This window comes from Phoxinus phoxinus (assembly GCF_949152265.1).
Source record: "Phoxinus phoxinus genome assembly, chromosome: 16".
Lineage (NCBI taxonomy): Eukaryota > Metazoa > Chordata > Actinopteri > Cypriniformes > Leuciscidae > Phoxinus > Phoxinus phoxinus.
Window position 1 is genome coordinate 33,686,148 of NC_136891.1, and position 26,856 is coordinate 33,713,003.

At 39.6% G+C, this 26,856-nt stretch overlaps 1 protein-coding gene across 3 annotated transcripts in view; it reads right to left on the bottom strand.

Moving 5' to 3' along the window:
* Positions 1-3,983: 3,983 nt before the first annotated feature.
* Positions 3,984-26,856, bottom strand: part of adgb (androglobin) — a 55,445-nt gene continuing 32,572 nt past the window's right edge. For 2 of the 3 annotated variants that reach the window (XM_079583894.1, XM_079583892.1), the window contains exons 17-35: positions 26,481-26,589; positions 26,253-26,385; positions 24,091-24,205; positions 23,740-23,883; positions 22,468-22,609; positions 21,239-21,361; positions 18,744-18,837; positions 18,336-18,467; positions 16,756-16,909; positions 16,478-16,665; positions 15,628-15,794; positions 14,501-14,619; positions 14,166-14,277; positions 10,395-10,591; positions 9,563-9,718; positions 9,405-9,483; positions 9,230-9,311; positions 7,556-7,739; positions 3,984-4,830 (exon numbers count right to left, since the gene is read on the bottom strand). In XM_079583894.1, the coding sequence (XP_079440020.1) occupies positions 4,642-4,830; positions 7,556-7,739; positions 9,230-9,311; positions 9,405-9,483; positions 9,563-9,718; positions 10,395-10,591; positions 14,166-14,277; positions 14,501-14,619; positions 15,628-15,794; positions 16,478-16,665; positions 16,756-16,909; positions 18,336-18,467; positions 18,744-18,837; positions 21,239-21,361; positions 22,468-22,609; positions 23,740-23,883; positions 24,091-24,205; positions 26,253-26,385; positions 26,481-26,589 (2,619 nt within the window). In that variant the 3' untranslated portion in view covers positions 3,984-4,641. The remainder of the gene's footprint in view (positions 4,831-7,555; positions 7,740-9,229; positions 9,312-9,404; positions 9,484-9,562; positions 9,719-10,394; positions 10,592-14,165; positions 14,278-14,500; positions 14,620-15,627; positions 15,795-16,477; positions 16,666-16,755; positions 16,910-18,335; positions 18,468-18,743; positions 18,838-21,238; positions 21,362-22,467; positions 22,610-23,739; positions 23,884-24,090; positions 24,206-26,252; positions 26,386-26,480; positions 26,590-26,856) is intronic. The other variant, XM_079583893.1, reaches the window with a different exon arrangement.

Below are 26,856 nucleotides of genomic sequence, written 5' to 3' on the forward strand. Positions count from 1 at the left end.
TAACGTCTCCATCTCCTCCAAAGTACAGCTTTGGTTTTGTCTTTGTTCAGGAGGAACTGTAAGATGCGTCCGCTGTTTCGGTTGAGGTGCTCGGTGACTGACGTCTGTCGAACTCATGAAACGCGCTGATGATGTGTGATGTCTGCGCGAGCAGGGAGTATGGAAATACATATGTTGACAGGCAGGTAGGACATCGTACCAAAGGACATCGATTGGACAAATATATTTTGAAGAAAGTTTGTAACCAGGCCGCTTTGGGGCACCATTGACTTACATAGGAGGAAATAAAATACTATGGTGCCCCAGAACTGTTCAGTTTCCCACATTCTTCAAAATATCTACTTTTGTGATCAACACAACAAAGAAATGTATACAGGTTTGGAACAACCCGAGGGTGAGTAGCCTAAATGACAGAATTACATTTTTTGGGTGAACTCTCCGAGGCACCGTTTGAACAGATATCCTTTTTTTATATTCAACTGCTCTGTTTTTCCCTTGTTCTTCTATGTAAAGATGTGTTTGCCCATTGTTCTAGTGTTATGCTTTTTGCAACATCTCGTGCACTACTATAGCCTACTATGGTTTTCTAAATATGTTTTTCCCGAAATAACGTAATTTTTTCCCCAAACCGTTCCAGCGGACATTCACCCCTGCAGCTGATTTCATTGGTTAAGGTAAGAGTGAAGGGTAGGGTTAGAGATTAGTGTTTGGTATACTACAGGCAATCAGCACTGTGATTGACATGACCAATTAAATATTTAGAAATGGCTACTGGGGGAAGTTTCCGCTGAACTGGTTTAAGCGCCTGAATATTTAATAAGGCAAACGCTGTTGGGTTAATGATTGGTTGTTTGTTGCTAAACAACAGGCCATTCAGTTCCAACTCTGCATCTATTCTCTCAATGGCACAATGTTTCCCAATCAACCTGAATTCACTATATATATATATATATTAAAAAATGCGGTTCTAACATGCTTCGAAATCAGAGCACGGTTTCATAACCCAGGCAGGGTTAAAAGAGCAAACAGCCTTTCAAAATTACACGAGCAAAATGCTGCTTTGGGCCATTACTAATGCAGTTATGAAACCTTCTCAATTAAGTGCCGTCATTCAGAGTGTGTTATCGGAGTCTGAACAGAAAGTCCCATCATAACACATCATGGCCGGATGATGCACGGTTCCAGATGGGGTTTCTGTCTTATTTCTGTCAGCACACAATCATTTTCTCATTACATAAACAGCAGGGATTTATCTCATGAATTAATATTGGTATAGGTTCACCTGAATATTTAAGTGTCATATTACTGCTTAGGGGGTCTGTGCATCACACACATATTACTGGGGTAAACTATCAGGGCTTAGTGCAATTATCATTTAGTAGAACGTTATTATTTGATTTCATCATTGTCTTAATTGAAAAAAAAAAAAAATCTTTCAACACCACCTATTGTTATCTCTCAGGATTAATGTCAACATGAAATTAAATGTGTGAGTCTTTTTTTCTCTATTGTGACATAACATCTGAAATGCTTCTTGAACAAGAAAGACGGTGGGCTGGGACTTGATTTTGTCTATCGGGAATTGATTGGATCATTGTGGTTTTCTATTGCTGTGATCTCAGGATGTCCTCACGCCAGTGAACACTTTATCGGAAAAGATGCTGCACTAGGTAGGGGAAGTTATTTTGAATAAAGATTACATGGGCACACAAATTTAAATAATAATAATGTACACAAAACATTATTATTTTTATAACAAACACAGCAGTATTCCATAAAAAAACTTTTTTGATTTTGATTTTCATGGTGATTATACTGGACACAAACCAGTAACTGGTGTCAATCACTGTTGCCCTTGTTCAGTTCTTTTGATAGTATGTAAGTATACAACACTACAATTAATATTGAGTCCGTGGTCTAATCTCCACAGTGCCATCAGGCAAATGGTCACGTCTGGATAATAATGATTCCTTTATTGTGGTGTGTGGCACTAGAATTAAATATTGCACATTTGCCGGAGTACTTCATCGTACCTTATGTGGAGCTGACTGGACTGTGATACAAGAAAAAAAGTCATGTTTTGTGGCTGCATGTGTAAATTCTGTCTGTGGATTAGTCTTAGTGGATTCGCTTCTTTGGTCGGTATAGCTGAAAGCGAACAGATTGCAGACTGAGGAGAACAGGGAACAAACACACACATCTCCCTGACCCTACATTACTTCAGATGTTTTGCTTTATGGACGGAGAGAAAAACACCCCAACTCAAGTTTATGTCTGTGTTTGTTTTAGGGATGAGAGAACAACAGAACAGAGAGAAAAGGGACAGAGAGAAAGATTTAACCTCAATTATCCTTATGAGCAGAGACATCTTACGAGTGGCTGTGAGTAATGCTCGAACGTCAACTGGATTGGAATAATATCTCCTGGAGCAGACCTCCTAAAACCCCTACAAAAAACAGAAAATACTGCAATCCTACCAACAACTAAGAGCACTCTCTCTTTCTGATTCAGTGTGAAGTGGAAACTAATGAATCAATGGCATTAATTTATACATGTTGATGAAGAAAAAGAAAAACAGTCCTTCACCAAATTAAGGACCCTGTAAAATCTAAATTGATGTTTTGTATATGCTTTATATTCCTGGTCTCATCCTGCAATATGCAATTTTGTAAAATCAAATGTTCTTTACATTGAGAATGTTCCCTAGTACCTCCTGAAACTGACTAGCAAGTAGCAAACGGTGGTCCAACTGAAGCCTATTAAAAGGGATTCTCAGTATGCCCCGCTCTAATAGAAGATGTCAACACAGGAAAGAGAAATGTGCTCATCAAGCCATTTCATGGGGTCCTTAACACACATCTTAAATCACAGACACATAAGCTTCAGAGGCTGCATCCTTCGAAGGCCGGGCGTCACATGCTGTCCCAAAGGATCCTTCAAATGATGCCTCGAAATGTGTCCGAAGAACACAACAGATCATCCTTCACGGGCTAGCCTACCCCAGAACTCATTGAGCATGATGACAGCTTTTCTTTTAGAGAAATTGCCAGATTACACATTAAAATGTAAGTATTGGGTTTCAACTTACTTGAATATCTAATGATACAAAAGTATAACCGCTAACATGCGATTTTATATTGTTTATACTCTTTATTATGTACATAAACGGACCAGGGAAAAGTTGCCAAGTTGTAAACTACGTTTTGTTTTCAGACAGTTTAAAGGGATAGTTCACCCAAAAATGTAAACTCTTGTCAGTAATTACTCATCCTCATGTTGTTCCCCGTCAGACTTTCGTTCATCTTCGGAACACAAATGAAGATATTTTTGATGAAATCTAAGAGTTGTCTCACTCCTCCATAGGCTTCTTAAGGGATTGAAACTTGCCGGCCCAGAAAGTTATTAAAGACATCGTTAAAATAGTCCGAGTGACTACAGCGGCTCAACCTGAAGTTTATCAAGCAAATACTTTTTGTGCGCAAAAAACAAACAAAACTAACGACTTTATTCCACTATTCATTATATTCGTGGGCCTGAGTGTGTTTGCGTGGTATATCTGCGCAGCGCGTCTGTGTTGTCCGTCACACTCATCACACACATGACCAGTGTCGGCCAATAGTGAGCCTACGTGTGACGTGCAACACAGATGCGCTGCGCAAATATACTACGCAAACACACTCAGGCCCACGGAAAATATAATGAATAGTGAAATAAAGTCGTATTTTGCACACAAAAAGTATTCTCGTCGCTTGATAAACTTCAGGTTGAGCCGCTGTAGTCACTTGGACTATTTTAACGATGTCTTTAATAACTTTCTGGGCCGGCAAGTTTCAATCCCTTAAGAAGCCTATGGAGGAGTGAGACAGCGCTCAGATCTCATCACAAATATCTTCATTTGTGTTCCGAAGATGAAGGAAAGTCTGACGGGGAACAACATGAGGATGAGTAATTACTGACAGAGTTTACATTTTTGGGTGAACTATCCCTTTAATATAAAGTCCAGCACATGTTACTGTCACTCATCAACGACAGGTGATCGTCCCATTTAACAACGACTCTGAACTGGGACACAGATATAGTAAAACATGAAATGCATGTCATATACAGACTGTACCTAAAAGCCCCTGGCCACGATATTGTGAAGATGGGCTTTAATATTATCTTCAGGTCCTCAAATATCTCAAACGCTGGTAAAATAGCAATAAAATCGATCATTTATTCACAGCTATTCCTATAACAAAAGTAATTACTTTTTTGGGGAGATTCATCAAGAGTTTATTTACAGTATTTATTTAGTTAAATCACATTAGATTGTCATTGTCATTTAGCAATAAGCAAGAATGTTGGAAGTATAATTTTCCAGAACTACATTTGCCGTGTCTTCTGGGAAGCAGAATCGGCCACTATGACACAGGCTCTCCTTCAGAGCTGCTCGAATCAATCCTGACAGTAAGCATTTAAATGAAGAATCTCAGAGTAAGATAACCTGACAGTGAGAGGTGACTCTGCATGCTAATCTTACACACTGGATTCACTTGCTACAAAGGGATCTTTATATTGATATATTTTCAAAAAGGACATATTAATATTAATATTAAACTGACAGACTATTTTACTGCTATGAAGTTGTGGTCAATCATATCACTTTCTTTTGCCCCCACTTTTACGTCCACTTGCCTGGACCACAACAGGGTTTTTCTCTAGCTCAGCCGGTTCGACCGCTTCAATAGCGGGCTCCTCCATTTTCTTATGTGACTGTCCCTCGAGGACGCGAGAGCGGAAAGCCTCACGAGCCTGCAGCATCTTTTGCCGATATCCATCCATTGCGTCCTATAACAAGAACTCAAAATGTTTTCCCTAGCAACCATTTCAGCACCATAAAGTTTTTCATTGACATGACTAAAGTACGAAGGTACAGATACATTAAAGGGATAGTTCACTTTGAAATAAAATGTTGGTATGTTTTATCTTACCTGAAGGGCATCCAAGATGTCGGTGTCTTTGTCTCCGCAGTAGTTTCAATTTTGATATGTTTAGGTCAAACCGTTCTTGTCTGTCAGTCATATAATGCAGGTCTATAGGCACTGTCTCCAAAAGCATGCAGAGAAAAGTCCAAATTACACAATTCCCCATCGTAAGTGCACATTGATGGCCTAAGACACGAAACAAGCGGTTTGTGTGATAAAACCAACAGTATTTATATCGTTTTTATCTCTTTTACACAACCACGTCCATCTGATCTGTTTACTTAGTCTGCGCAAGCGCCGTAGAGCGTCGGAAGTGGTTCTCCCGGATGAGTTCGCTCGAGTTCGCATCAATGTGCACTTACGATGGGGAATTGTGTAATTTGGACTTTTCTCTGCATGCTTTTGGAGACAGTGCCTATAGACCTGCATTATATGACTGACAGACAAGAACGGTTTGACCTAAAAATATCAAAATTGAAACTACTGCGGAGACAAAGACACCTACATCTTGGATGCACTTCAGGTAAGATAAAACATACCAACATTTAATGGAACCGGAGAAGAGTCACTCGGTCAGGCTTTCTCTCGGTCAGGCTTTCTCTCGCTCAGGCTTTCACTCGGTCAGGCTTTCACTCGGTCAGGCTTTCTCTCGGTCAGGCTTTCACTCGGTCAGGCTTTCACTCGGTCAGGCTTTCTCTCGCTCAGGCTTTCACTCGGTCAGGCTTTCACTCGGTCAGGCTTTCACTCGGTCAGGCTTTCACTCGGTCAGGCTTTCACTCGGTCAGGCTTTCACTCGGTCAGGCTTTCACTCGGTCAGGCTTTCTCTCGCTCAGGCTTTCTCTCGGTCAGGCTTTCACTCGGTCAGGCTTTCTCTCGGTCAGGCTTTCTCTCGCTCAGGCTTTCACTCGGTCAGGCTTTCACTCGGTCAGGCTTTCTCTCGGTCAGGCTTTCACTCGGTCAGGCTTTCACTCGGTCAGGCTTTCACTCGGTCAGGCTTTCTCTCGGTCAGGCTTTCTCTCGGTCAGGCTTTCTCTCGGTCAGGCTTTCTCTCGGTCAGGCTTTCACTCGGTCAGGCTTTCACTCGGTCAGGCTTTCACTCGGTCAGGCTTTCACTCGGTCAGGCTTTCACTCGGTCAGGCTTTCTCTCGGTCAGGCTTTCACTCGGTCAGGCTTTCACTCGGTCAGGCTTTCTCTCGCTCAGGCTTTCACTCGGTCAGGCTTTCACTCGGTCAGGCTTTCACTCGGTCAGGCTTTCACTCGGTCAGGCTTTCTCTCGGTCAGGCTTTCACTCGGTCAGGCTTTCTCTCGCTCAGGCTTTCACTCGGTCAGGCTTTCACTCGGTCAGGCTTTCACTCGGTCAGGCTTTCTCTCGGTCAGGCTTTCACTCGGTCAGGCTTTCACTCGGTCAGGCTTTCTCTCGGTCAGGCTTTCTCTCGGTCAGGCTTTCTCTCGGTCAGGCTTTCACTCGGACAGGAGTCACTCGGTCAGGCTTTCTCTCGGTCAGGCTTTCTCTCGGTCAGGCTTTCTCTCGGTCAGGCTTTCACTCGGTCAGGCTTTCACTCGGTCAGGCTTTCTCTCGGTCAGGCTTTCTCTCGGTCAGGCTTTCTCTCGGTCAGGCTTTCACTCGGACAGGAGTCACTCGGTCAGGCTTTCTCTCGGTCAGGCTTTCACTCGGTCAGGCTTTCTCTCGGTCAGGCTTTCTCTCGCTCAGGCTTTCTCTCGGTCAGGCTTTCTCTCGCTCAGGGTTTCTCTCGGTCAGGCTTTCTCTCGCTCAGGCTTTCTCTCGGTCAGGCTTTCTCTCGGTCAGGCTTTCTCTCGGTCAGGCTTTCTCTCGGTCAGGCTTTCACTCGTTGGCGCGAGCTAAAAGCAGCACTGGATGCAGCAGCGATGCTGACCTGGCGATCTTGTTGATGGACTAGTAAATAAATCTCTTATTTTTAAACTTGTTTGCGTTCTATGTTGTATGTTGTTGTGCTTGCTTGTAGTATGACATTTTTTTTACGATGCTGTTCATTCACCATTATATCAGACGCTGTTGTTGACGTTGATTCCTGCGATTATCATGAGAACAGTTGTCGATATCTCACATAATTATCAGGACATAAATAAGCCTAGAGGTTGTAAATAGTGCAACCGAGCACAATTTCCAAACTATTATGATAGATTGCAACGGCCAATGTTATGAAATAATGTGACGTACATTTACCTTTATTGATGTCATCTGGCATTTTGTAATGTTTACATTACAATCAAAAAACACAAATTAAATTATACAGTAGGCCGAGACTATAGACTACTTTCCTTGTGATTTAGCTGCAATCATGTAAAAACGTCAAACGCAGTAGGTTACTTTATTATTATAAAGTAGTCTAACACTTGACAAACTTATTATTATCCTATCATCAGTAGTTCAGTAGACAATGCAGTAGCCTAATATTGTATGAACCCGACGCTTCTTACGACAGTGCAAGTATTCCACAGCGACACTAGGGGTCGCTGTTTGACAAAAACGGAAAGCTGCATAGTGTGCCTTTAAACAACATGTTTAGTGATGTGTAAATCTGCATTTATAGTATTTACACACAAACCTGAAAGCCAATGTAAGTCTCCAGCTGTCTTTTCATCATTTCTGTCCGCGCATTTTTTTCCTGTTTACGCTGTTCCTGAATATTGTCCCAGATCAGACGGAAACTTTGGAACTTCTCAGAGCGTTCCCTCCTCTGCTCCTCCTCCAGCTCTTTATCCTTCAGACGAGGCTCCGGCAAAGACTTCCTTTAAACGAAAAGAGAGTGAAACAATGAGAGAAAGAGAACAACGTATAAAATACACTACCATTCAAAATTTTAGGGTCAGTGATTTTTTTTCTTTTTAAATAAATCATATTTTTTTTCTTTTGAAATAAAGTACACTTTTATTCAGCAAGGAGGCATTAAATCAATCAAAAATCACAGTAAAGACTTTAAAGGGATAGTTCGGCCAAAAATGATATTAAACCCATGATTTACTCACCTTCAAGCCGTTCGAGATGCATATGCCAATCATTTTTCAAACGAACACATTTTCAGTTATTTTAGAAAATGTCTGAAATCTTCCAGTGGTTATAATGTCAAGTTATGGGGTCCAACTCCTTCAAGTCCCACAAATGTGCATGCATCCTTCACAAAAGTAATCCATCCGGCTCCAGGGGGATAAACGAAGGCCTTCTGAGGGTAATCCGTTTCGTCGTAAAAATATAAATATTTAAAACTTTATAAATGAAAATAACTGGCTTTCAGCAACGGTCAACGCGCGTTCACGGGAGATGGATGCCGGCGTATGACGTAGCGTAGGAAGCGTCATGACGACGTAGAGCGAATGCGACTTCCGCGATTTAAAAAACGTGTATTTAAAAGAAAATGTCGGAGGATTTTGATATTAGAGAAGAGGATATTGAGCGTTCGTTCTACGTCACGACGCTTCCTACGCTACGTCCTACGCCGGCATCCATCTCCCGTGAACGCGCGTCGACCGTTGCCGGAAGCCAGTTATTTTAATTTATAAAGTTTTAAATATTTATATTTTTACGCCAAAACCGTACGGATTCCCCTCAGAAGGCCTTCGTTTATCCCCCTGGAGCCGGATGGATTACTTTTGTGAAGGATGCATGCACATTTGTGGGACTTGAAGGAGTTGGTCCCCATAACTTGACATTATAACCACTGGAAGATCTCAGACATTTTCTAAAATAACTGAAAATGTGTTCGTCTGAAAAATGATTGACATATGCATCTCGAACGGCTTGAGGGCGAGTAAATCATGGGTTTAATCCATGATTAAACTATCCATTTTAACAGTGTTACAAAAAAAAAAAAGATTTAAAAAACATCATGTTCTTTTTAACGTTCCATTCCAGAATGGTGGGGGGGGGGATTTATCACGGTTTACAAAAAAGATATTAAGCAGCACAACTGTTTTCATCAATAATAATAATAATAATAAGAAGAAGAAATGTTTCTTATTAGAATACTTCTGAAGGATCATGTGACTCTGGGGTGATGGCCGCTGAAAAGTTAGCTTTGCCATCACAGGAATAAATTATATTTAAAATATATTAAAATAGAAAACAGGTATTTCACCAAATTACTGTTTTCACTGTATTTTTCATCAAATAAATGCAGCCTTGATGAACATTTTCTTAAGAAGAAAAATATCTTACTGACCTCAAACTTTTAAACGATAATATAAAATAAATGATTATATAACATAATGTATATGTGTTGTACCTGATAAATGGTGTATAATCAATATAATTTTTGTCAGCGTTCTGTGTGAACTCTCCACTCTGTTGGGACTGAGGTTGTGTCTCTAAAATACACACATGCACAGATTATGCCATGTACTAAACACATTAGCAACTATATTAAACACAATCTGAGCGTGTGTATCTTTGTGTGTAACCTGTCTCAGCGCTGTCAGCTTCTTTACCCTCCGCATGTTCTTGCTGCTCTTTGAGATAGCGCAGTCGGGTCTGATGAGCCTTCAAAACAAACCAATCATTTACACATGCGGAATAGTTTGAGCAGATTTACTTCTAAACGTTTTCAGTTCTGTCGTACCTTTGCTGCTCGGCCGGGCTCCGCTGCTTCCCAGGCCAGTTTCATGGCTCGGATCTCCTCCAGTCTCTCGGTGTCTTTCTTCACTTCTATACTCTCTGCCTCGCTGTGGTCACTCACTACACGCAGGATCCAGTGCGGCTTACTCGCATCCAAACTCTGCACACACACAAACACACAAGTTGGGACATAAACACTACTGTACCATTCAAAAGTTTGGGGTCAGTGAGATTATTTTTAATGTAAAAAAAAAAAAAAGTATCTTAAACTCAACAAGGCTACATTTATTTGATCAAAATACAGTAAAACTGTAAATAATATTATTAATAACAAGTAATATTACAGTACATGTACCGCATATTAAATAAACGTTTTCTATTTTCATATATTTAATATGTAATTTATTCCTGTGATGGCAAAGCTGATTTTCAGCAGTCATTACCTCTTCAGTGACATGATCATTCAGAAATCACTCTAATATGCTGATTTTCTGCTCAAGAAATTCATAATTTTAATGCATCCTTGCTGAATAAAAGTTTTTTTTTAATTATCCAAGCTTTTGAATGGTAGTGTATTCTTATAACGATTAAAATGTGCAAATGTAAAGTATGTCTCTTTCTTACAAAGATAGACTGACAAAGATGCACTGTATAAAAGCATAACCTTAAAGACCTCAAATGTATAAATTCAAACATGGTATATATAAAATAAAAAAAACACTTGTGGGAGAGAAATTTGCACTTCTGTGAAGCACATCGAACAATATTCATGAGACAATCTCTTTCTGCAAGAGAATATGGGGGCGAATGATTTAAATATATGGTGGAATACTGACATTGAAATACATATGCACAGGCACACAAACGGTACTGACATGGTCCATAATGGTGCTTGACTTAGATGTTAGTTTGTCTTTGTCCTTTTCACGTTCCTTGGCCTTGTGTGTTGATTTGGGAGCATATTTCTGGCCTTCTTTGTTTTGTTGGTCTGTACCCACCGGCGTGGATGTGCCGTCCAAAATATCCCCAAACACTGCCCATGGAAAATAGAGAGATTAAACAGACAAGGTGATTAAAAATGTCAAAAGTGCTGAGGTCTGAAATAAAAGGCATGTAATCTGTTGATATTTATTTAGCTATACGTGCAGAAACAACTATATGCAAGCCATTTCCACAACAATTTTGAGAACAGTAATTATTCATAAAAATTAGAATGTATTCACGCAGAAATAATCCTTTAAAAACCTCTAAATTATAGTGTTTTATTACAAAGCCTCTTGAAGCTTTTTAGACATGATCCTGCTAGATGGCAGTATTGCTCCATTTAAAAACCGAGCTCTAAATCTCGTTCGCTTTCTTCAGTTAATATAAGTGTAAGGGAACATCCTACTGGACAGTTTACTCAGGGCACCTCCAGTCTCCATAAGGACACCATCACAGAACCCTAACTTAATCTGATGTCATGCCGTGCTCTCTGACAGCAGTGTCACCACATACATGTCACTACTGACTGAACTCACTCTCCGAGAGTCACAATAATGTCATCTCTGAACCAATAATGTCATCACTGAACCAATAATGTCATCACTGAACCAATAATGTCATCACTGAACCAATAATGTCATCATGCAACATGACATCATGACTTGTCTGCATCACTGAACCAATAAAACAGAGAATGTGTCTATTGTCCGTCTAATGCATATTGGTGGTGGTTTGAGAAAAAGCGCATTGAGTACCCAGAAAAAAGCGCATTGAGTACCCAGAAAAGCGCTATATAAATTTAACAAATGAAATTATTATTATATTAAAGGTGGGGTATGTAATTCTCTTTTTTGGCCATTTTTTCAAAATCACTTAAAATCCTATTCCTAACCCACTTACAGCCACTGAGTTAGAAGCACTGAAATAAAAATTAAGCAATTTAATCATCTGTGGAGCAGGCAGGACTCAAAAAACACCAGCCAATCATTTCCAAGACCACCTAGAATCATTGGACAGTAAGTGTGTCAATCAATCGGTCGTACCCTTGATTGGTCCATGTTCTTTGAATGGGTGGAGTCAAAGGAAAGAAGGTAGGACCATTAGAGTTGTGTATTTTCAAAATCTACCGGCCGTTTTGCAAATCACATACCCCACCTTTAATGTATTAAATAATTAATATGTATAATATGTACACACACACACACACACACACACACGTTGGTGCAATTACATTATGAGGACTCTTCATAGGCGTAATGTGTTTTATACTGTACAAACTGTATATTCCTATCCCCTTACACTGCCCCCATCCCTAAACTTGCCCAACACACACACACACACACACAATATAATTAATTGGGAGCACTGAAAGCAAGCACAGAGGTCATTCAGGGTGGGAACCTAAAGGTCAGCCATACTTCATGTCTTCCATAGGAGGCTGAGTTCAGTGCACTGGGCCTGGATCCCGTGTGCATTTATTGATTGGTGTGTGTGTGTGTGTGTGTGTGTGTGTGTGTGTGTGTGTGATAACTGTTCAGGGTGGCTCTGCTCCACTGAGAGCCACTCAACTGGGTTAATTCAATTCTCTTTCCTCCAGAAATACTTCCCAGGGCACCAGAGGGCAAGAGCCAACTTCATTTGACTTCCCATTGACCCATTTACACATGCTTATCTGAAAACGAAACGAGAGGCATGTGCGGAGTGTGACGCTCGTGAAAGTACAGTGCACGTGCTGATCTACACACACTCGCATCACTGATAAAAGCCCAACCAGAGACATTTAACCACCTTGATTCAGCTAAATTATGGATGCACAAAAAACAAGGAATATATTTAATATCAAGGGATCAGGAGGACAAAAGAATCTTAATGTTATTATTGGAGCCAGGCAATCATGCAAACTAGTTCATTTCCACAATCTCTTCACAATGCATGCAGATCCAATAGACCCATCTCAATCCTTCCCATTTCCATTTCTATGAGCTTCCTGTTTATTCAGTTTTTCTCAGTAAAATCAAGGTTGTTTGCGGCCCATCCATGCGCTGACCAACAGCAAATGACCTTATGTCATCCATCCAAGGGCAGAGCAAATCGCATTTCCCTATTTACCACAAGCTGATGAATTCAGCAGGCTTCCATTATATTTGTTCACGGCCAGCTCTCAGTTAATAAGCAGCACAGGTGGGACGAGAGTCAGCCTATTCAGTACACCTCAGATTGAATAAGAAAACATGAACAGATTTAGATCACACACAGCCAGATGAGTCCAGGACAAGGTTCAAAAATAAAATAAAATAAGACTAAAACAAACAGTGAAAACGTTTTTCATTCAAAATAAAAACAAGAGTTTGCAAAAAAAAAAACAACAAATAAAAATGTGCACTACAATACTAATGTAAATTAAATAGAAGAAAAAAATGTTTTGACAGTTGACGAGTTTTTGTAATTGTATTGTATTTTTCATTTAATTTCTCAAGCCTTCTACTATTAGAAGACATCAGCCTGAAGAATTTACAATATTTGTTTGTTAACAACCTCAAAAAACACGTGAGATTTGATGGCATGAACGTCACAAACGTCAGCAAGCAGTTGTTTTCTGAAATTAGTGGATCCAGACTGAATCATCAGGGATGAATCAACCAGAAAAGGCACATTTAAGCACATTTCACTGCCAAAGCACACCAAGACAGATACTGTGTTTTATGACAAACAGAGATTAGCTCGAGTTCAATGTTAATGGTAATTCGGTATTATTCATGATGCATTTTTATAAAGCATCACGTTTCTATCATCATCGGCAGACGGTGCAATGTGTTTTGCTGTAATAACTGAAAAAACTAAATACATAAAATAAAAATGATATAAATATAGTTTAAGATAGTTGTATTTGATCAATGAGGCACAGTATATCTGTCCAATACACTGCATTATTGAGTGAGTCGCAGTTAGAGTCTAAAGGCCGTGACACACCAAGCCGACATCAAAGAACTTGCCGGACGAAAGTCGATTGTGTTCGTCACCTCGTGTCCGCTCATCTGGGACAAAAGGCTGAGCTTGAACACACCATGCGACTGTCAACTGGCATATGCATTCTGCGTGTGGAGAAATATCTCTATATCAGCAGGTATCAATAATCTATATTAGTCATGCAAATAGGAAAACCAAAACTAGGAGTGTAGATATACAAAGCAGTGCTTGCTTACCATTTTGAATATTAATCTTGCAGTTCACTTTCTTCAATACAGGCGGCACATGTTGTTATTATAAATAACAATACTATTATTAAATATTATTAAAATATATATGTATTTGAATGCCCAGGAGGGGTGACATAAAATGAATATCAGCCCTCTTAACTTCTTTGCTTGCTCTCATCACTTTAGCTTTTATTTTTGTGCATTGACTTGTTCTCAAAACTGAACAGACTATCAGCGTGATCCTCTCATTGACGGCCTCGACTCCGATTCAAACATCACCGCCGACGCGTGGAACACATCGCAAAAACTAGCCCGACTGATGCTCACGACATCCCGACTGTCGGCTTGGTGTGTCGCGGCCCTGACAGCCTGGAAAAAACAGCCGTTTGATAGGGATCACAGTATCTAGTGTAAGATTTAACGTACCTCTCATTTCACTGCGCTCTGTGTCTCTGAGTTTCTGGATGAAGGAGGAGAGAGATTCATCTAAAGGCCAGCTCTCCTGTAACACCTCCGCCTGGATATAATACTTATGAAACTGGAAGACATACACGGTAAAAAAGTCAGTGCATAAACAAAAGAACCATCAACATAAACCATAAACAGACATCAACATACAAACAGACTGACTTCAGTATATAAACAAAAAATCATGTACTTTTTCTTAGAACTTTGCAACTAGAAGTTCAGATGCTACCACACACACACACACACACACACACACGTAAGTGACAGCAGAAGCTGTCTGTGGTGACAGGTACCAGTGTGTCTGTAGGGTGCTGGTCACTCCCTTCCTGTCCTCCGCCCCCTCCTGTCACTCTCCCTTCTGCTGTAAGGCTGCCCTGATCCTGCCTCGCCCCCGCCTGGGCCACAGAACCGCCTGCAACCAACACACACACACACACACACACACACACACACACACACACACACACACAAATGAACGCCCTATAAATACACTCTGGAGCTGGCAGAGTCAGACTGTAGCTAAGTAACTGAGACAGTGACTTTATAAAGTAAATATGTGTTAAGACAAAATGTGGAGTGGGTGGACGAGAAGTCTTGGACTAAAGGAAAAGAAAGTATAAACTATAGCATTTGTTTGTGTGAGTCTATGGGGATTTCAGTCTGTGTGTGACTGACTGCATCTGTGATTTATTCACGTGTTAAAATATTTTAATGTGTATTATGTGTCCAAATATATTTTAAATTTGATAGATTAATTATAATTAAGTTTAAGATAGTTTGTTGTTACCTTTTTTTTTTTTTTATAATTAATTATGATTTATATGTATATACACACACACACACATATATATATATATTATTATTTTTATCTCTACATACTGTATGCAATGACATTCATACATTTTAATATGTTTAATACATTTTCCAATTATTTTTTGGGACCACTCTATATTACACTAAGTTCGGGGTCAGTATGATAAAAAAGGATGCATTAAATTGATCAAAAGTGTCAAAAAGAAATGTATTCTTTTGAAATTTCTATTCACTTGTATTTCCACAAAAATATTAAGCACACTTGTTGCCAACATTGATAATAAGAAATGATGGCAAATCAGCATATTAGACGGAGTAATAGATGCTGAATATTTTTTTCAATTAGAAATAAAATGTAAATGTTTTTAATTATTTTAAATTGCAATTATATTTCACAATATTACTGTTTGTACTGTATTTTTGATCAAACAAATGCATAACTGGTAAGCATAAGTGGCTTCAAAAACATCTTATAGTTTGTGTGTGTGTGTGTGTGTGTGTGTGTGTGTGTGTGTGTGTGTGTGTGTGTGTGTGTGTGTGTGTGTGTGTGTGTGTGTGTGTGTGTGTGTGTGTGTGTGTGTGTGTGTGTGTGTGTGTGTGTACAAACCGTTGCTGGCTAAGAAGCAGTAGACTGGGAGGGTGACATGACCTTTGCCCTGACTGCTGGCGACCTCTTTCTCGTGGTCCAGGATATTGAGTTTAATGTTGACGTCTGGTTGTGAGGTCTGAAACAGCACAGTAGCACTGTGATCGCTGGAGACTTTTATCACATGTCTGGTAGGAAAAACACAGTCTTGATGCAACATAACTGACTATCCACTTAAAAATCTCCATTTCATTGCAATGCTGTGCAAAGCTAAAACCTAAACGATAACGTGGAGCTCTGCAGTGCTTACAAAACAACTTGAACATAAAAAATGCATATAAGTAGTGCGCATGCGCAACCAAAATAAAAAATTAGCTGAGTAAATAAGTTCAGATCACTCATTTGCATACCGACATGGTCGACAGCTATTAAAGCACAATCACCATTTTAGATTGACTAACTGTAATACTGTATAATATTTCCATTTCAACTGAATACATTATAAATCTGCCAGTTTCAGAGCAAAATGCAAAGCTGTGACATTCACTGACGTGCTGCACTCATCAGCGCTTAAACAGGCAGTGCATATACTTACTTTCTGGCAACCCGCCAAAATAAAAGCGTGCTGATTTTAGGTTTGAAAACTCATTTAAAAATAAAAGTGTAAAAAAATATATATATTTTTTTAACATAATAGTATTATCACACTTTACAAAATAAAGTGCAAAAATACTATTATTAATAATTTTATGTTATATTTAATGGGTCACACTATGTGCAATCTCCAGGTGCCCTCATGAGAACCAGACTGAAGAACTTATGTACACCCCAGCATATACTATTACGAAGTACGCTTGATGCATGTGCTAACCTGCAGATGATGTTCTTTTGATTAGGAATGTAGTAACCTTTCAACTCTTTTACTGAAAAGATATTGCTTGGGGTTTCTCTGGCTAGTTGTGGTAGGGGTTCTCGGGAGCCAATCAGACGCATTCGCCATTGTCCTCCAATCACAGACGTGTCTCCAGGATGTGCCTCAGCTACAAACGTATATCCACCCTACAGAGTGTAAAACAGAATATAAAAAAATACAACGTATGCATGTAAAAATAAATATGGAGAGGGGTTGTCTTACGGACAAAGACTAACCTTGTTTGGCGTGTATGTGTATGGCTCCACCCTGTTAAAGACTCTGGGTATCTCCTCTAAGGTGTCATTATTGATGACATGCACGATACATACAGGAAGAGGGGAGAAGATCTTAGGAACAAGCAGCATGTTCTTAGGAACATGAAATACCTCCCTGGAAATGAGAATTGACATACACAAGGAAACTTTAAGCGCCAATGTATGCATTTCTTAAAGGGATAGTTCACTTTGAAATTAAATGTTGGTGTGTTTTATCTTACCTGAAGTGCATCCAAGATGTCGGTGTCTTTGTCTCCGCAGTAGTTTCAATTTTGATATTTTTAGGTCAAACCGTTCTTGTCTGTCAGTCATATAATGCAGGTCTATAGGCACTGTCTCCAAAAGCATGCAGAGAAAAGTCCAAATTACACAATTCCCCATCGTAAGTGCACATTGATGGCCTAAGACACGAAACAAGCGGTTTGTGTGATAAAACCAACAGTATTTATATCGTTTTTACCTCTTTTACACAACCACGTCCATCTGATCTGTTTACTTAGGCCATGTCCACACGGACACGGGTATTTTTATAACCGGAGTTTTTCCTCCTGCCTTTTTGAAAAAATCTCCGTCTACATGAAAATGCAAAAACACGCTATCAAGCGCCGTCAAGAGCATTCCACACCAGCAGGCGGCGATATAACCCTAACCGTAAAGCCACGTTGGCCAATCAGAAGCCGTCAGCGGCGCACAATCTGACGTCAAACACAGCGGATAACGGCGCACACTTTGACGTTGCAAGGCAAAAACTCCGTTTTACTGTCTACACGACAACACTGCAACCCGCGTTTCTGAAAATCCTCACCCTGGCAGGGGTTTTCAAAAATGTTCAGTTTCAGTGACCTGATACTGCGTTTCTGTGTGGACAAACAGGCGAACCGCGTAAAAAAAGTCACGGTTATAAAAATACCCGTGTTCGTGTGGACAAGGCCTTAGTCTGCGCAAGCGCCGGAAGGCTCCGGAAGTGATCTCTCTCTCTCTTGCGCGTGTACGTCACTCATTGTTTACACCAGAGCCTATGCACAGAACAGAGATTGTAGGACGGCTAATAGAAATGGTGCTAGTTTGCGCTTATCCGGGATGTTTAAACCGATGTAAAAAAATACATTTACGTAAGCTCGAGCGAACTCATCCGGGAGAACACTTCCGGCGCTCTACGGCGCTTGCACAGACTAAGTAAACAGATCACTTGGATGTAGTTGAGTAAAAGAGATAAAAACGATATAAATACTGTTGGTTTTATCACACAAACCGCTTGTTTCGTGTCTTAGGCCATCAATGTGCACTTACGATGGGGAATTGTGTAATTTGGACTTTTCTCTGCATGCTTTTGGAGACAGTGCCTATAGACCTGCATTATATGACTGACAGACAAGAACGGTTTGACCTAAAAATATAAAAATTGAAACTACTGCGGAGACAAAGACACCGACATCTTGGATGCACTTCAGGTAAGATAAAACATACCAACATTTAATTTCAAAGTGAACTATCCCTTTAATAAAAGTATTTTTTAGTAAATTATTGATTGAATTATTGACCTGAAGATCAGAATCCAGGAGTTGGCTGCCTCTGGCACGGGCACTGAATAGTCAGTGAACGTGATCCTGTTGTACTCGTCGTCTCTACAGGGGTACAGCTCTGCTATTCCTTCACCATTAGCAACCATGTGTCTACCAGAAATGCACACTTAGTACTAGATACAGATTTGAGCCGACAAAAACCGACCTATGACACCCAGATTGGCTAGGTTAGGCTACAAGCGCTGGGAGAAGATCGCAGCCACCCACTGAGCCCAGACACATGCCACCCTCAACCCTCCAGGCCAGAGGTCATCTCTACAGACCCTCCCAGCAACTAAAGCTAGGCGAACAGACAGTAAACAGCAGATGGTACCACCGAGGGACACGGCGGAGGAGAGAAATTATTCTTTCAAATGAATAATTCACCTCAGTAAAGATACGGCATGTTTCTCCACATCTGATTCCACAGGAGCCCACATCTCTCGCAGAGTCTTAGCGACGCTCACATTCTCCTTGGTTCCTAAGAACACACAAACAAACGTAATATGCACTCATACAAACCCACAACGTTCACCTTGGAGCTGTGAAACTGGACTGAATAACATAGAACTGGCCCAGTTTTAGATTAAAAGATGATGCAGAAAAGCATCTTTGGCAGATAAATGAACCCAACAAATCTCAGTCCCTGTGCTTCTCTAATGCCAATCATTTCACCAGCCAGGTCTGGCTTTCTGTATTGAAATATTCTTCTCTCCTCTCTTCAGGAAACATAAAATTATACTTATATCTGCCCATCTCTTGTTAAAGGACAGCTTGAAGGGGAAAAATGCCCCTAAAATGAAATTAATTTCATACTGGCAGATATGAGACAAACCGTTCTGAGGCTCATTTGTGAAAGACACAAACTCTTTCAGAATGATAGAGAATGACATTCATTAAAAAAATGTGGAACCAATCCCATTTTACATTAAATAACTAAATGTAAGGCCGGTGACACATTGGATGCGTGGCGTGAGCGTGGCGTTTCTGTTGCGTGTCAGCTGCGTGGCGGATGCGTCGCGTTTTCTGTGTTCTTCACGACAACAGTTTCAACTTTTTTCACACACCTACACCTTCCACAATCAGATTTTCAAAAATAGACTATGTTTGACAGGTGCAACATTTGAAAATCGATATTTATTTATTTATTTTTTAAATTACATTTATATCTGAATTTATGTCAACCTATAGACTTTCAAACATTAAAATGTCATTAATTAATATGTAATTGTGTACAAAATGACATATAAACATATTTTCCTAAAAATAGGCGTCGGTTCTATTTCTAGCATGCACGCGTTTTCCACGCAGGCAGTCTGCAAGCTCTAACCGGTTAACATGGGAGCCGAAATAAAAACGGACACGCCACTCAGCTGAGACGCTTACGCTACGCATCCAGTGTGTCACCGGCCTAAAGGCCCTTTCACACTGGACGCGATTTTGACGCACGAATAATTCGCGCGATGGTTTTATTTTTTGATCAGCTGTTGTGTAATGAGTGCTTACACACCGAACGCGAATGTGCTGCGGCGAAAAAACGACTTTTTTTTTTTTCGCTTCGATGTCGATTTTTTTTTTACTTTTGCGGCGACAGAAAAGGCTTCAGCCAATCACACACAGTGGATTGTTTATTTGATTGCATGTAAACGTAGCCCTCACCTCAGCAGACTGCCAGACGCTGCTCCGGACCGATTGGTTCCCTGAAGTTAGTGGTTTGTCTCGTCAGATGCGGTGCCACTGTCTGAACGAGCTCCTCAAATTGTCCCTATTTCGCACGCAAACTATTCGCTTTTTCGTTTCGCTTTTTCCTGTACGCGTCCGGTGTGAAAGGGCCTTAACACTGCTAAAATTTGTGTGCTCTATTTTCAATCTGTTATTTTACAGTAAACTCTACATTATATATATATATATATATATATACATATTGAATTAGCTTTCATTTTTATATTTTTCATTTTCATTTTAGTTTTTTTTAGTAATTCTTTTTAGAAATAATGACATTTTTTTCTCGTTTTATTAACTTTAGTACTAATTTTTTTTGTACTGAATTTTATTTCAGTTTGTTGTTTTAATTTTTTAAGTTTAAGTTTTTCCATCTAATATTATATTTGATTTTATTTAAGCTTTAAATATTTAATTAACTAAATATTGAGAAGAAAGATATGAACTGCATCTTTCTTTCCTGCACGACCAGCTCATAATATTAAAAAAGTGGATTTATGGTTTAGTGGCGAATCTTTTAAAGACTATTGAATAGGGTCCTGTTCATGTGTGTGTGTGACTGCTGAATACACACTGTCATTTTCACATAATAAATGGGATTTATGAGGTAACTAAAGCTTGACGAGCAATAGTAGGATCTTTGGAGACCGCTTGCCTGATCTAACTCAGTTGGGTGAGCTTCCCGATGCTACTTGAAATATAAATTGACATGATCTTGCTCAGTCGGATTCTGCTACATCCTTTATCCTTTTTATTCATCCTCTCACTTTCCCTTCATCCTTTCCTGCTGCATCTTTCTTTCTCACTTTCTCTCGGCCACCCTCCCTGTCACTCATGCTGTCAGGCTGGGAATGGAGTGATGCTTGGAGGTATGGAGCCAGATGGAGAGAGAGATGGAGAGGTGTGTTATTCTCTCTTCTGTCATACTAGCTTAGAATGACTGGCAGCTTCATTGATAAGTATGAGCTCCAGGGCCTTGCAGCTCTCTCTCTCACAAACATAAAAACCCACAGAACAGATGTCAGACATAACTGACCACAAGAGAATGGGTACGAATCAGATCGCAAAGACAATTGGCATAAATTCCTGAATCCACAGTCTCTTCTCTTCTTTTTATACTAGGTATCATTAGATCCATTTCAGGTGCAGCTGGACTTTACCTGGTCTCGCTGCAGTGAGGATCTCTCTGACAAGGTATCGCTTCCAACTTGCCTGCAGGACAGTGGCTGCCTGCGTTTCCTTGTCTGTGGCCTGCTTGCCGTTCCAGCGCTCTGGAGTGTCGTCTATTACAGGGAGAAGACACATGTGTACATAAAGTCATGATCAAACCCAAAGAGAGACTCTTAGTCCAGGCGTTTTAAGCCAAAATGGGGGTCAACCGTGAACAAATTGCAACAGAATCAAACTCAACTGATGTTGTATCCTCAATATGTCCTGAGTAAGGAAAAAAAGCCCCGAAGAATCCCATTAGGGGAAAGTTCAGAAAAAGACCCAAATATATTCTATTCATACGGCTATTCATTATTTTTCTCACATGAATAGGGTAAAAAATTTAACCTTTAGATATGCCCATGAAAATTAGTTGATTACTTATATCAAGACAAACAAAAAATGTATTACAAGTTTTTTTAATTGTTTGTTAACATGGACAAACGGTGCATAATCTAATTACAGATGTGCTAATCTGCATAAATGCCACAGCAGATCTACATAGGGTACAGCAGGAGAAAATGTCTGGTTGAATCTTGTTGACATATAACAGTAAAAGACTAAATGTTAAGGTCTGAATGGAACCCATTTAGGTTACCCATGAGCATAAATACATAGAGGCAGGAAGAAGTGCTTTAAAACAGCCTTTATTCATTATTATTGCAGAGATGGGGTTTGGGGCTGGGTCCGTGGGACTGTTTCTGGGGGAGTCTGAGGGAAGAACAGGAGACAGTTGAGTGGACCTTGAATTAATGACTGACTGAATCTCTGAATGTTTTAAAAACGCTCTACCCAATGTTTAGATCTGCTGTGGTATTTATGCAAATTAACACATCTGTAATTAGATTATGCACCGTTTGTCCATGTTAACAAACAATTTTTAAAAAACTTGTAATACATTTTTTGTTTGTCTTGATATAAGTAATCAACTCAGTCATTTTCATGGTGATATCTAAAGGTTAGATTTTTTTACCCTATTCATGTGAGAAAAATAATGAATAGGCGAATGAATATGATATATTTGGGTCTTTCCCCTAACGGGATTCTTCGGGCTTTTTTTCCCTTACTCAGGACATATGGAGGATACAAAATCAGTTGAATTTGATTCTGTTGCAATTTGTTCACCCTTTTTTCCTAAAACGCCTGGACTATCTGTTAGCTCCACATTTCAAAGACTCACCTGAGCGTGCATCCGTGGCTTTATCGTTGCTGCCATGTGGCGATGGGTCTCCGGTCAGAGTCTGTACAGCAAACAGCTCCTCAGAGGTCAGTTTCCGGCCGAGAGCAGAGCAGAACATATGATACACAGCCTCGCTGAACACCTGGACAAGACAGAAACAATATACATTAAAATATATATACATATAAAAGCAATATACAATCTTCTGACCTGTGTGTCTGCAAATGTAACCAGAGTCATTAATCACATTTGCCACTTTTACATTAAAGCCAGGAAAAGGTGAATAGAAGTGTGTGCAGGTGGAGGAGCGTCGTGTGTGTGAAGAGTGATGATCGGAGTTGCTCACAAATGAAGAAGAAATGGTTCGTAACGTAACTATGGAGAATATAGAAGATTTTAAACACATGGAAGAGGCTTTAAGTTTGATGGTCGTCCTTATTTATTCGAACCCGAGTATACAGACGAAGAACTAGCCTCACACTCTTCAGTCAACAATACCTTTTCCGGCTACAACGGGAGTTCCCACGGGACTTCAGCGCGAGACTACAGCTAGCCGTCTCTAAAACACTATTTAGGTGAATTTAAACAATGGCTAAGTTGCTAAACGCATCTTGTTGTCATGTAAGGACCCTGTTCATGTTGGACAGACATTTTAATTGCATGTTGTGTCTGTTAAGAGGCACAGAAACACTTTATGAATATGCCCCATCACTGCCGTTAGCTGAGTGAGCTCTGGGCATTAGCGGTAGCGGCTCCGTGTGGCAAGCACCAATCCGGTTCGGGTTTTTTTCTATAGACAGAACTCACAAAGGTATAACGATCAAGATTAACTTAAATATTGCTTTAAGTTATTTTAAAGTTCTATCGTTACTGTCTGAAGTACAGAGCAATGCACTCATTTGTTTAGTGAAACAAACCAGAAAACTCAAAGCAAAGCATAAGAAAACTTAGCTTTAATTGTAAAAATGAGTTTAATTAAAGAGGAATAAAAGATGTGGAGGAAATGCATTTTGAATTAAACTATAAATACAAAAGATTAGCAATGACATGTTAACGGCTGCAGTGGCGTGAACATTGCTGTGAGTCATAAAGAGCTCAGATTCTGAAACACAGTCATTATTTTAATTAATAAAATACGTGCTATGTCAGTTGAAGTATTTCATGGCTGTTAAAATACATAGGGAAATACAAAATAGTTTTGTATAGTAGTGTGCATGGTCTCAGGGAGCCGCCCCATAGCACAGCCGCTATATATATATATATATAACCCACCCTTTGTTGCTGTATGCCTACACCATGGGTCTTCTCAAGCTCTTTAGTGGTCGATGGAAGTTCCTCTGGATCTGAAAAGCAGCTGATCACTCGACCCAGAGCTCTCATGATCACTACCGCCTGCTCACAGAACCTCAGGCTCTCCTAGACAAAGGCAAAAAAGAAACCGGAGGCATAAGAACTGACTATTTTTTTTGCACACGGTTACAGGTTATTATATAAAGCCAAAGACAGTCACTGCGGTACGTATAGAGAACAGGTGGCACTGATGTGTCAGAACTAATCAACTAATAGGCTAGTCAGTCAGTGCAACCTCAGAGTGTATTTGTGTGTGTGTTAATGTGGGCTTGCCTTGTCCAGGTGTGGCATGACAGTCTCCTCATCACCAAACACAAAAGGAGACGTGCTGCAGAGATGTAGGTGGATGGCAAACGAAGCGCTTGTGTGCAAATGAAGAACGTGACGCCTAGTGAGAAGAAACATGTTTAGAAGGAGAAATTCTGTCATTGCTCTTTAGTGCTACATTGTAAAATTCAAGTTGTTTGAAAGTTGAACCCCTGGATCTAGTTTGTTGAATATTTTGATTTCCAAAAAAAAATATTTTTGTAGTCATCCCTTCTTCACACTTATCGCCAGGAGCACTATTGCTGATGCAAAAGGAACCATATATCTAGCATGTGATCATCAGTTGATAGATAGAGGGAAATGAAGGAAGAAAAGAAAAGGGGGAAAAAAAATGTGAATGTGTGTGTATGCTTGTATGCATGCATCTGTATTTATGTGAATGCATGGGTTTATGTGAACTGTAGGTAGATATACGGTGTATGTAAATATGTGTGTATTTAACTAAAGGATAAAAATAGACTTGAAAAGTTTGTTATGAACTTCTTCCTACTTGAACATGGGAATTTCTAATTTGAATTACTTACAATAATTTTGGAAAATTGTGCTGAGAAGTACATGACCTTATTTAGCTGCTATTTTAATTTTGTATATGTATGCATGTCTGTATATATACATGTTCAAAACACACTACTAAACTAAACTAAACTAAACTAAACTAAATCATATGAGTAAAGGCCTGTTCACACCAAGAATGATAGCTATAAAGATAACTATATTAGTGTCCATACCAGTGGACAATATCATTCTGTTTATTCTAAGCACGTGCTTGTCCGTTACTTTAAATGCTCAAGCTCATTACATCAGGATGGATTCTGATTGGCTGTCAATGTTTTATCCTTCATCAGCTGGATAAAATCGTTCTGACAGTGATTCCAATGATATTGTTTCTCTGTGCCATTAACGATTAGCTGTGGTGTGAACTCTGCTATTCTTTAATATTGAGAACGATTTTTAGAACTATATCTTTATAGTTATCGTCCTTGGTGTGTATGGGCCTTAAGAATAAAGCATATTTGGTTCACTCAAAATGAGCTAGAAAAGAAGTCTCCTTTTTTCAGGTTTAGATTTGGCAGAAACTCCTAATTCACATCGTTTGAAATAGAAGACTGATTTGCAAGATCATGAACTATACAAGTGATGATACAGGGATGTTGTGCATGTACAGCAGATTGCAGTCAGCAAAATAAACGCTATTATTACAATTTCAACTGAAGTTGCTCTTACGCCTTTTTATGCACCCTCATAAACCTCCACAGAATCGGGCCGGCTCTACATTAACCTATTAGCTTTACATAATTTGCAGATGAAAATCTGAGGAAATCAGGATTTCTCATCACAGAACAGTATTAAGTGGCAATAGAACAAGACAGAGAATGAAATAAAGAGAGAAAATCAGTATATGAGAAGTACAGAAAGGCTTTTCATAAAATCTTATTAATCTTAAATATCTTATTTTTCCTGAATGCATGAACGTCAAAAATCAGATGTGCCTACAGTGGCAGCGTGACCTCTGAATGTAGGCTCTCAGCTTTTAGGCCACTATGCTGCTAGAAATAGCAGACTGGGTCAAATCTCTCTCTCGCTCTGCATCTTCTTATCTCTCTCTCTGTTCTCCGCTATTACAGAACTGATATCACAGCTTGGACCACTACTGAAAACACTTCCAACACATTTATACACATAGTATATATATATATATTGATGTTGGGTTCCATGTTTTATGGGGACTTTCCATAGATATAATGATTTTGATACTGTACAAACTGTATAAATAAAAACCCTGCACCTAAACCTCTATTTTCAAAAAACATTTTAAATTTCCCCAGAAGGTCAAAGATTTGTGGTATTGCTAATCTTTTGGGGACATTTTGTCTTTTGGAGTAGACTTACACTACTGTTCAAAAGTTTGGGATCATTATGATTTTTTTTTTAAAGAATGTAATACTTTTATTCAGTAAGAAGGCATTAATTTGATCAAAAGTGACAGTAATGAAATGTATAACGTTACAATTATTTATACTGTTATTTATAATGTTTCCATTTCAAATAAATGCTGTTCTTTTGAAGTTTCTATTTGGAAAATTCAGCAGTGGTGGTGATATAGTTACCCAGGAGGAAGCGAGAGTAAGACAGCTTTACTAGCGGTGGTTTGGATCTGCACCACGGGGAGTTGAGAGACAATGCTCTTCCACGAGAAAGGCTTCGCTGTTAAAGAACCAGGCCTGGTTGATGACTCCTTTTCTGAGAACACAATAGACACACACACACACACACATTAGATTGGATCCTTGTTGTTGTGAAAAGACAAACTGAGTGTGTCCAGTATGTGTCCTTACTCTCTTCCACACTCTCTCCCCAGTGCACTAAAGCTGAGAACCCAATGACGATTTCTGTGGGTAACAGGTTATCAACAAACAGGAAGTGAGAACCTCTTCCATCTGCGGACTGAGACAAGGGGAAACAACGGGCAGAATGGGTCAGCATCAGCACATATTATTGTGTTTCAGCATTGTACTTATCTCAGGAGACAATAGAATACACACACACAAACACACACACACCATTACATAAATTCACACTCACAGTAATTACCAAATATTAAATCAAACCACATGTTCTCATGGGATAAGGCTCTAAAAAAAGTCCAGCTCACGAGTACTACAGCACAACAGTGTGTGTGTGTGTGTTTAAATGTGATTTATGAGGACACAT